This window comes from Rhineura floridana, chromosome 5 (assembly GCF_030035675.1).
Source record: "Rhineura floridana isolate rRhiFlo1 chromosome 5, rRhiFlo1.hap2, whole genome shotgun sequence".
Taxonomy (NCBI): Eukaryota; Metazoa; Chordata; class Lepidosauria; order Squamata; family Rhineuridae; genus Rhineura; species Rhineura floridana.
Window position 1 is genome coordinate 5,648,381 of NC_084484.1, and position 11,712 is coordinate 5,660,092.

Sequence of the window (11,712 nt, forward strand, 5' to 3'; positions counted from 1 at the left end):
AGTCAGAGGCAGCATGCTTCTGAAAACCAGTTGCCGGAAGCCTCAGGAGGGGAGAGTGTTCTTGCACTCGGGTCCTGCTTGCGGGCTTCCCCCAGGCACCTGGTTGGCCACTGTGAGAACAGGATGCTGGACTAGATGGGCCACTGGCCTGATCCAGCAGGCTCTTCTTATGTTCTTATGTTCTTATGTTCTTATGTTCTCCTGCCACGGATCGCGGAAGTGGAGCGGAGGGGCCCGCGGCAGGCTGGTGCCCAAGGGCCCCGGCATGCCTGGAGCTGGCCCTGGTCAGAACAATCTTCTCAGTGGCTAATAGACTCCCCTTTCATGCTGATTGGCTTGTAAGATGCTGGAGACATAGGGACCTTGCTGGGACCCTGCTCCCAAAAATGTAACGGGATGTAAGATCCCCTGAGACCCTAGAGACCCCTGCATATACACAACTTTCTATGTCTGATTAATTTAATGGAATTTTGTACAGAGAGGGAAATGGTAGCGCGGATGAACTGTTACCTAAAATTGGCCAACACTGGGAAAATCTGCCTCAAATGTAGCTTGTGGAAAATTTGCCCACACTATAAAGGTAACATATGAATTCGACATAACTACATTTTTCAAGGTATGGATTAAGGTTTTTCAACAGGCAGGGATGGGAAAGTAAGCACAGCAAGAGCTAGGCCACATTGCACCAGAAACCAGTGGCAGGAATAGACTTTCCTGGATGATGTCTTAACCAATCTGTGGCACAGACTTTTCTAACATTAGATTTATTGAAAGTTAAAGAGAAACTGTAGGAAGATCAAGGCTAAGAAGCCCACAGCAAACGAGGGAAGGAACTGAGGTTAAATAACAGGCTAAGAAAGGGGCCCACAGAAGGGCAAGCCAAGAGTGAAAACAAAAAGCTTTAGAATGAGGCACGTCAAGGGCAGCCTGCTTCCTTTCATTGGGACTTCTGGAAAAGGCCAAGGGATGCTGCTTTTACCAGAGCAGCCATATTTCTCTGCAATAAACCTCTTGCAAAGTTTTATGACAGAACCTTGTGAAACAAGCAAAGCTCAAGAAGGAAGGAAAGAGACACTAAAACTGATATAGACGTTGCTGTCAGGAATTATGTAGCTGGGACAGCAGGAAAAAAAGGTGGAGAAGATCCCTGGAGGCTAAACCATTCCTTTCGCAAACAGGATTTCCATCATGTTAATATCATGTTTGAGAGAGACACTGGGCACCTCCAGACTGTCAGTATTTGTGGGAGGGATTCAAGCACATACTGTGAAATTTATGTTTGCCAGTTAAAATGGATTAAAGCACTCTGTCACTTTCCAAAAGAAATGGCCTTTTTGTGGTTAGGAAAGTGACAAGGAAATGCACTGAAAAGCGTGAGGAATGAATGGAAAGATGTATAAACACCTGTAAGCAAATAAAAATGAATGCAGGATGAATGCTCATTGTTGTATAACCTCCCTACAAACAAATCAGAACAAATGCTCAATAAAAACTGGATATAATCTAACTGTGTAAGCTTTGTGTAAGCAAACCAGGATGAATGTTCAATAAATAGGTCATCTGGAGGAGCCCATTGAGTCAGTGCAGAATTCATGATTATGTGCTAGTTTCAGAAAATCATAAGGAAGGCTTCTGTATGAAAACATAGCACAGATTTTTCAGAAAGAAAGTCACATGCCAGAAAATAAGTGGTGAAGCTTTTGACTAGTCAATATACACATGAATTAATATTCACTTTGTTTGCATTTGTAACATTCTTCATTTTATATGTAAAGCTGGGATTTGGGAATTAATTGAAAGGAGCTAGAGACAAACTTACAGTGGTAACCTTCATACACATCATTGTAATGCATCAGATTTTAGCATATAATTTCCTTACTTCATTCAGATGCTTCAAGCAATCTGTTCTATACCATCACTCAAGTACTCACTTTGAATCGACTCCGCTTTGTAAGACGACATCCTCATTCTCTGTATCTTTACTGAGTAGTTTAGAGATTTGATTACAGATATGAGTACACAGATTCCTGCTTATGCAAAATCTCACAATGAATCATCACTTTCATGTTATTTAAGCAAGTTTCTAGCCCTCATTCTTATGTATGTTTGAAAACATGCAGGTAGCATATACAAATCATACATTTAGGAATCGGAACATCCTGTGTTCTTGGTGGTTGCCAGGTCCTGCTTCATTGCTTCTGGTCACACTCCTCTACTAATAAGAACTTGAAAAATGGAAATAGACTGCCTTCAAGTTGATTTCGACTTATGGTGACCCTATGAATAGAGTTTTCATGGTAAGCGGTATTCAGAGGGAGTTTACCAACCTCTGAGGCTGAGAGGCAATGACTGGCCGAAGGTCACTCAGTGAGCCTCACGGCTGTGTGGGGATTCGAACCCTGGTCTCCCACGTCATAGTCCAACACATCAAACACTACACCACACTGGCTCTCTATAAGAGCTTACTGTCCTTCATTTATCCTGAGTCTCCTTGTGTCACATTCCTCCCTACCAAAAAGGACATTTTTTTCTCCATGCCTCAAAATGGCAAATTCTGCAATATTTTAAACAGCTGTTTCCATATAATACGTGCAAAATTATGGAAATTTTGAGCACTTCCCCCCCCCAAAAGAGAACAATGCATTTAAAAAACAAACAAACCCAGAAAGAAGAGTTACCAGCTTCCTTTGTAAGCACAAACCCCAACTTTTGGAAATATTCATTGCATATTGCAAAGTGGGACAAATGGAAAATAAGGGTAAGTGTCGAATTCTCGCTGATGAAGAAATGTGATTCATCCTTTTTCACTGAGTGTGAATCCTCTCTGGTTTCTTTGATTCATATTTAATTACAGAAACCCAGCTGTGCCTTCCTGCAGTCTGTCTTCAAGGGAGGTGCTGTTCCCACCTACCCTCTGTAGGTTTTGAATCTTTTAGGCAGGACACATAATACTTGACTTGCTGCTGCGTGATGAGCCCTAAAAATGTTTTTAAAAGGGGTCAAGTATTGTCAAATGCACACGTACTCACATAAATACACATGGGTGAGGGTGGGAAAGATGCATTATTCTGATAGCTGGTTACTTCTTTGGGCTGGGGGGAAAAAGTGTCCAGCTGAACAACTGATACAGTGTCATCACATTAGTCAGCATGAGCAGGAGAGGCCATAAAAGTTGATGGAATGAAAAGGGCTCCCTGCCATGCACAAACCGTGGAGTCAGAAAATAACCACGGTAATTGCAAGAGGAGTTTGTGAGCCTTCTGCTGGCAGCCGTTGTCCTGTGGCGATGTGACATGGTTTTCAATGCTTGCAGGAGTGAAAGATGAGAAAGACCTACTTCGTGCTGCCTTAATTGTGAGATGAACGTTTCTACACGTTGTTTCCTTTTAGATCTGCCTGTTTGTCTCTAATTTACACAAGCAAGCATCCTGACATTGGATGTAATCAAGTAGTACAAAGAGTGATAGGCCTATTTTCCAAAGTCTTGAGAAAGGGGTAAATTGTTCCTTTAAAGAAAGGCAGTTTATACAGCTAGGAGAAGGTGAGACTAGTAGAGATAGTTATCTTGTACTTGTAATAATTCCAGTTTAATTTGAAGACTATTTCTAATTTAATCAATCGGAGTTTAGCAGAACGTAAAATATTATAATGCACTATCATTTTCCAGAATAATTACATCTGATTTTACTCCCATGCTAACTGTTTCTGTTTATTTATTTTATTTATTTTTATTTATTACATTATATACCACCCCATAGCCGAAGCTCTCTGGGCGGTTTACAGTGGTTTTGTTCTTATTTATTATTATCATCATTCTTTGTTTATTTATTAAATTTATATCCTGCCTTCCAGTAGGAGCCCAGGGCGGCATTTGTCCTTGCATCTTTGTTATTCCTGTGACAATTATGGCCATCAATATGATTTTCTGGGTTCCATAAATGATTTACACTAGGCAGTTCACTTTACATTTTTTACTTTAAAATATTAAGCAATATATAGAAACAAGGCTAAATAATTCATTTGCTTTACAGATGCAGATCTAACAATGGCTCTAGGAACAAGTGATTACACCTGTTTCTCCTTCCTTACACTTAATATTAGGAATGACTAGTCTACAATCTCCTACAGAAAGTATACAGTAGGGCCGCACTCATACAGTGGGTTACGTTCCAGACCCCCGCCTAAAAGTGAAACCCGCCGAAAAGCGGAATTCCTTCAAGAAAATGGCACCCGACGCCTGAAAAACGCCGTAAAAGTGGAACAAGCACTGTATGAGTGGGGCCTTACTCTAATTGAAAACCGCCGTATTAGCGGAACACCGAAAAGTGGGATGGCGAAAAGCGGGGCCCTACTGTATAGAGAACATACTTCCCGATATTCTCAGCTCCACACTTTCCGGTGTAGGTTTTTCTCAACCCTAGCTGGCAGTGCCATCACCAGACTACCCGGGTGCTCTTGGCATGATGCTGATGATGGGTCCCCAATGCATCCAACTAGGACAGGGTCCAGCCCTACTTGTGGCAGCCATTGCTGCCATATGCTTTCTTGGCTACCACCAGTGCTTTGGTAACAGTGGCATGACTCACCACCCTCCACCGCACACCCAAACACACTTCAGCAGTGGACAGGTAGTGGCACTTTTGATCAGACCAAAGCTTCGTTCCCATGCATGGTGGCCGCTTGCCATCTTAAGCTACCAAAAATGCAGTGCCAGTGCCTGACCTGGCCGACTGCTGGAATCAGGCCTCTACCTGGAGATGCTGGAGAATGAATCTGGGACCTTTTGTATGGAAAGCATATGCTGTACCACTGAGCTAAAACATTAAGTCCATTATAAAAAGTCTGGGAGAACACGGAAGCAGTCTTTTCTGGATCACAGGACTGATCACACTATCCTTTTAACAGTAATCCTTCATTTCACAGTGTTTCTTATTGACTGGCCCTCAGATACAGGGTTCCTGATCCTACAGATCAGGAGCTATGTGGAGGAAAACCTCCAGTGTTTCATGTATTTGGGAGAAGTATGATGGTTTGTTTTGTTCTTTTTAAGGCAGCTGTAACAGCTAAACATTTATTTTAAAGCATTTATCTTTCAGCTGTCTCTGTGTGTGTTTGTATCATTTCTGTGGATAGGAGCTAAAGACAAACTGCACAGTGGATGAATATAGCGTAAATAACACCAGACCCACATCATTTCACTGCCTGTTGTTTCCACTGCCCCTGCTGAGAACGGCAAAGCTTCTTGGCTGAAGGCTGCTTGAACTCTGCCTATAAACCACCGTGTGCTCCGGCTGTGTGTCTGATGTACCTTCATGGCCCATAAACCTCGCCTCATAATCCCCTCAAGTCCCTGGATTTTCTCTGCTGCTCTCCAATTTCTCTGGGCTGCTGATGCAAGTAGCTGCATTGGCTGACACTCACCCAGCACGTTCTGGCGCTGGAGATTGATCACATACCGATGGTACAACATGTCCCTCGGCGCTTTGCTGTCATATATTCTCATAATGCTGTAAAAGTAGTGCTTCTGTCCTCTTTTCAAATCCTGCCAGAACAAGGCCTATACTAGTTACATACAGCAAACAAGCAATCAACATCCCAAACCATCCACCCAAACAACGTAATACAAAAATATTTGCATTTGTGCTGACACTGGACTTTTGTTTGTTGCTTCTTTTATAATTGTGAAAGCAAATAAGTAACAAAGATAGAAATATGTTGAGGTATAAAATAACCAGGGCTGCCAAGCTAGATTACTGTAATACATACTATATCGGGCTGCCCTTGAAGATGGTCCAAAGATTGCAGGTGGTGCAGAATGAATATTGAATGGTGCCTCAGCATGCAATCACATAACACAAATACTGCAGAATCTGCAACAGTTGCCTATCTGTTACCAGGTCAAATTACAGTTTTTGGTACTGGTTTATAAAGTCCTTTATGGCCTAGGACCCAGCTCTTTGTCCAAATGTCTTCTCCAATATCATCTGTCCTGGGTCCTGCAGTTGGCGGGGTGGTGGTGGCTCTTTTTGTAATCTGGTAGTGACACAAGTATGAGCTTTCTCTGTTGTGGCTCTGTTGTGGTGGTACACCATATACCTGGAAGCTCAGTCAGCTGAGACGCTGATTGGTTTTCACTGTCAAGTAAAAACATTCTCCTATTTAGGGTGAAATATTTGAGGTAAACCAGTGGGGCAACGTTCGTTTTCAGTATTTTTAGACTGTTCTGATTTTTTAAATTAGTTTTTTAAACTGCTATATATATTTTTTCTGACTGTTTATTTTATGATATTCTGGAAACCGTCCTAGGATCAGTATATGTAATGAACGGTAGTCTACAAAGCTAAATAATTCATAAGTAAACAAATAAATACATCTTAGTTTCACTGAGAGATTAAGCAACTAACACTTTGGTTGATGAATTAATTTGGGTAATTTTCAGTGAAGGAAATTTGTAATTGGTAAAGCTGTAATTTAAAGTAATATTTTTACTGTTTTGGTTCTGGTAGGTTGCTGTAACAGTAAAAGAAAAAGATAATATTGAAGATGAAGCTATCCTAATAATGAATAGTGTTTGTAAAAATTGAAATTACCTCAAACTTCCCTCAGTGTTTCAAAAAGGCATCTGTTTAAATTTTAAGTAATTAATCCATCACTTCATCAGTTAAAAGGAAAATTATACATTGTTTAACACTGAAAGCCCTTAAAAATAACCATTCGGTTGTCCCAGTTCCCCCCTGTGTCCCCCTTCCAAATTATTATCTGAATTCTCTTAGGATATGTTCCAAAAGACATTTTCCCTCATGATTTCCCCATATCTTTGACTCAATGGGATTTTTGTCCCTGGTTCTTCCCCAGCACAGTCCAAAGACAGGGATAACACAGATATAGGGCTGATAAGAGCCAGTAAAACCAGGAACAAGTCAAAACAGGTATATGTGGTTTATATACCAATTTACATTTGCTTTGCTATTATTATTAATTACCTTTCTATCCAAACCTTTCTTCCAGAAACTCAGAGTGTCACACATGCTATGTCCCCTTTCTGTCCTCTCAGCTACCCTTACGAGGCTGAAAGAAAATTATTAGCCCAAATTGTCTGAGCAAATATTTGAACCCAGATCTCCCCAGTCCTGTTCCAACATGTTATCTGCTACATTAATTCTCCAAATGTTCAAAACAGATACATGGTTGGAATGGATGCTGCTGTTAGCTTTTGTACAAAGTTTTTTAAAAAAAAATAAAGTTCAACACTTTGAACATGGAACTACAAAAAAGTAAATACTTCTTTCTCTCTTTTTTAACAGAGAATCTAACCTAGAAAATTATATTTCTTTCATAATTCATCCTAGAAATCTGTGTCAAATTTATTTTTATTAATTTAATTTAATTAATTTGAAAGTCTTTTTATTGGTTAATATCATAGGATGGTGAAGACAGCCTTTTGTGTTTCAAACTGGAGGTTATGATCTATTTCTATTTTGGGTGCATTAACAGTTGAATCTGAAACTGCAGTGTGATGTAAATATGTTGCTACTTAAGCAATGAATTCAGCTGTTGGAAAAAAAACACTTGGCCTGCCCAAGATGCATGTTGTCAGCCTGCTATGTTTAAACCACTATGTTTAAGGAAACTTAAACATATGTTTAACTTAAACTATGTTTAAGGAAAGGTGGTCATGGTCAATTAAAAACATAGAGCACACCTAGAAATTTGCTAGAATACATTTCACCTCCCACTGCTTTATCTTGTGCAAACTGAGACACTCCTCATGTCCACTGGAATGTCTGCAGAATAGTCAGTGCCATTATTCCACAATTTTTTTTGGAGTTTATTTAGTGTGAATTTTGCAAAGTATTGCTGTACTTCGCATACTCACAGAAACAGAAGCAAAAGAAAATGATTTACTATAGGAAACTTCACTAAAAATTGCAAAGTAAATCAAACATATTTAAAATGAACTATATCAACAGTCTTAATTATATTGCTTCCTTCCTGCTAAAACAAGATCAGCACAGCACATGTCTTGTTTCTGTTACTTGGGCCAATTGCAGGTATTGCCACCACTCACCATATGCTCAGAGGCAGATGTTACCAATTCTTCCAAGCTACACAGGAAGTGGATTGGACAGTGAAAGGCCAACCCAAATTGTGTTTGCATTTTGACAAATTTGTAGGACAGTACAATATCTCATGCAGGAGGTCCGATCTCCTGCTCCCCTATAGCTGCCAAATTTCCTTGCTTTTTAATGTTTGATAGACCTATCTGTTGGCTATAAGTACGTTCTTAAACCGCAAGGTTTTTTTTTGTCTGTTAGTGAATAATGGTATAGCTTCCACACCAGCAATTTCCATTGCAAAAATGGTCCCAATCATCTTCCTTTCTTTTCCTAAGAGACCTTTTAGGGGAAAGAAGAGAGCAGGCAGCTGGATGCACGTGCTTCACTACACAGCCAAATTGGGAGGGGCAGGGCCCCCCTGCAAGTACTAAAAGAGGTAACAGGGGACACTGTGCCATCTATCAGTGCAGCATGCTGAGAATGACACTATGAATCAAGCACCAAGAACTGTCTGTTTTATTTCATAAAATCATGGAAAGGGTTGGATCCTGAGATTGCCACATGGCATAAGGTTATCAAGCCCTCAGATACCTTCATTAAGGAGGAGCCTTGAGCAGATGAAGGAAATTGTATGCATGGAAGCATAGGATCATGGCAGATGCTAGGTTTTCTTTTCCAATGTTCTTCCATCCTTATCCTCTTTCCAAAATGCAGACAGTAAGGCAGCCTGCAATGATAAGAGAAAAGTGAGTCAATTTTGCTATCACTGGAAAAGAATTATGAACTTATTTATTAAAAACAACTATGTAGCTGAGGCAAAACTGAATCATAATTTTTGTTTTGCACCAGAAGTTCCATTAAGAAGGTTATAAGAGGCTCCCATATTTCAGTAACCTATGTGCTTAGTCTTCAGAAACACCTATGTCTCTTCGCAGATCATGGGATTTATCTTCACAGGATGATTATTAATTCAGTGAGCTTATATGCTAGATGTGCACGCTAAAGGCACAAACACCTTTCCTTTAAAAAGTGTTACTGTTCTGCGCTGATAATTTTACTTTATTACTAATTTCAGAGGGTTTTCTTTTTAAAAAGTAATTTGTTTAATTTTTCCTCCACCCTGCCTCCAATGACGTCAGGGTACATGATCTTTCCTCTCAATTTTATCTTTACAGCAGGTAATTTTACAACGTTACCCTACAGCAGCCTTGTATGGTAGGTTGGGCTGACAGTTTGGTTTCATTTCTGAGCAAGGATATGAACGCCAGTTTTCCCAATCAAGCCTCTAGCCAGGCCTGTAGCCAGCCTAAAAGTTAGGGGGAGGGGAAGAGATGAATCAAAGAAAGTAGGGGAGGGCAGAAAAAAAGTAATAAATGTAATTATTTTTTGTTAAAATAATGGGGGGAATATTAACCCCCCTGGGTACAGGCCTGAAGACACTACACACCATATCAAATGATCTCAAAATGTATTGCTTTTTTTGCAGTTTGATCTTCAGAATGTCAAAATGGAATGGAAATGGACTGCCTTCAAGTCGATCCCAACTTATGGCTACCCTATGAATAGCGTTTTCATGGTAAGCGGTATTCAGAGGGGTTTTCCCATTGCCTCCCTCTGAGGCTAGTCCTCCCCAGCTGGCTAGGGCTTGCTCAGCTTGCCACAGCTGCACAAGCCAGCCCCTTCCCTGTCTGCCACTGCCAGCTGGGGGGCAACTGGGCTCCTTGGGACTGTGCAGCTTGCCCACGGCTGCACAGGTGGCAGGGCACGTAACCCCCGAGCCACTCACTGTGGGGCTGATCTTTAGCTGGCCCTTTACACCCAGGAGACACGAGCGGGGATTTGAACACAGACTCTGGACTCCCAGCCAGGATCTCCACCCCACTGTGCTGTACCAGCTGGGTCCAGAATGTCAAAGGGTTGGCTTTATCATGCTTAGGTGGTTCAAAGGCAGTATACCTCTGCACACTAGTTGCTGGAGAGCAACTGTGGGGAGGGCTCTTGCCCCCACATTTTCTTATCAACTTTCCATAGGCATCTGGTTGGCTACTTTAGGAAACAAGGCGATGGACTAGATGGACCTTTGGTCTGATAGTTTATGTTCTTACGCTGAGAATCTTGCCTCTAACCAAATCTCTTTGCTCCTTCTTACTAAAGCTTAACATGGTGTCCCTGGTTTAAACAGCAGCATAGCCCAAATTACAACCTTCTCTTTGCCAAATGGGCTGTTCCACAAATAGGGATTATGAACAACATTATTTTGTATTCTTCAGTTTAAAATAGGCTGTATCCATGTAGAGTGACAAATGCAAAAGCTTTTTAAAAACTACATCATATTGTTTTATTTTAGAATTCTGAGAAGTAAAAGAAATAAGCTGGGTGTTTTTTTAAAAGTTTGGTTTAGTGGAGATATAAGGGTGATATCCAGTGCCTTCTGCGCATCAACAAAACAGACTTCTGCTCATACAATGGGATTTTGCCTTCTTTTCCTCTCCCCCTGCAACCTTCTGCATACCCTCAACATCTCCAGAGGGTCGGGGAACCCCCTTAAAGAGCACCAGTTAGAATGGCAAGTATATTTATTGACTGTCTTAAAGAACAAGGGATCATAGAGCGAGAAGCTACTTCCATCTCAAGCCATACGCCAACAGCAACAGTACCTGGCAATGGGATGAGAACAGGGTTCAAATCTCAACTCGGCTATAAAGCTCCTCGGTGACCTTGGGCCGGGCACTCTCTCAGGATAATTGAGAGACTACAATGGAGGGGGAGCATATGAGCTACCCTTGAATCTCTCAGAATTGTCATGGGATCATAATAAATAACTAATGATAATGTCACCTAAGGACTAAACCTTACCATATAATTATATTTCTGGCACAGGTGATTGCCTAAGATTTCCATTTATTTCTTTCCAAAGCAATGCTGGAAACTTCATTGAACTTTTAAAAGTATTGCTTGTTGGGTACTGTACAATATCCACCACCAAACTGGTTCCACTTTCAAATTGTTTCCAATTTACATGTTTAAAGATATGTGTGTGTGTGTATGTGTGTGTGTGTATTGGGGAAAGCATTCAAATAACATAGTTATTGCATTGCAAATTTGTAGCCACCTCCTCCTCCACATTGCTGCAATTTGAACAATTCACTATAAAATAAAATTTATCCATCACTCACTCACCCTTGGAATGGAGCAGCACTTTTTCTTCACAAGACAATTATTAATATTAGATTCAGTATCTCCCAGGAACCATGGTACTGTACTTCCTGTTCTGTTGACAAAAATCCTAGCAACAGGGTAGGAAGGAGGGTTGAACTTGGCGGAATGCCTGAAGCAACTTTTGACTGGTTGTCAGCTTGCTGATTGGTTTATTCATTTTGCTAAAGTGTTTCTCAGTAGCACAGATCTGACCATTATTGATTTGGCTTTCTCCAAGCAACTAAACTGAACAATTGCCAAGCCTTTGTGTTGTGGACATAAAGCTAATTTGTAAACAGAAAAGGAGAGCTTGTTCAAAGAATGCACACCCCTCTTACAACAACTCAGCTGAACATAGGATCTTCCTCCAATTAAATGTATTCTGTTTGAGAGTGATGATACCAGGTGATGTTAGGTGATATGAACACTCTGTACATGGTATCTAATCTGAGATTGC

At 40.8% G+C, this 11,712-nt stretch overlaps 1 protein-coding gene across 1 annotated transcript; it reads right to left on the reverse strand.

Moving 5' to 3' along the window:
• Positions 1–5,092: 5,092 nt before the first annotated feature.
• FAM216B (family with sequence similarity 216 member B) lies at positions 5,093–8,747 on the reverse strand. Its single transcript, XM_061629348.1, has 2 exons — positions 8,649–8,747; positions 5,093–5,542 (listed from the first exon to the last, which is right to left on the reverse strand). The coding sequence occupies exons 1-2, from the start codon at positions 8,745–8,747 to the stop codon at positions 5,093–5,095; spliced, it is 549 nt and encodes a 182-aa protein (XP_061485332.1).
• Between the last annotated feature and the right edge of the window lie 2,965 nt (positions 8,748–11,712).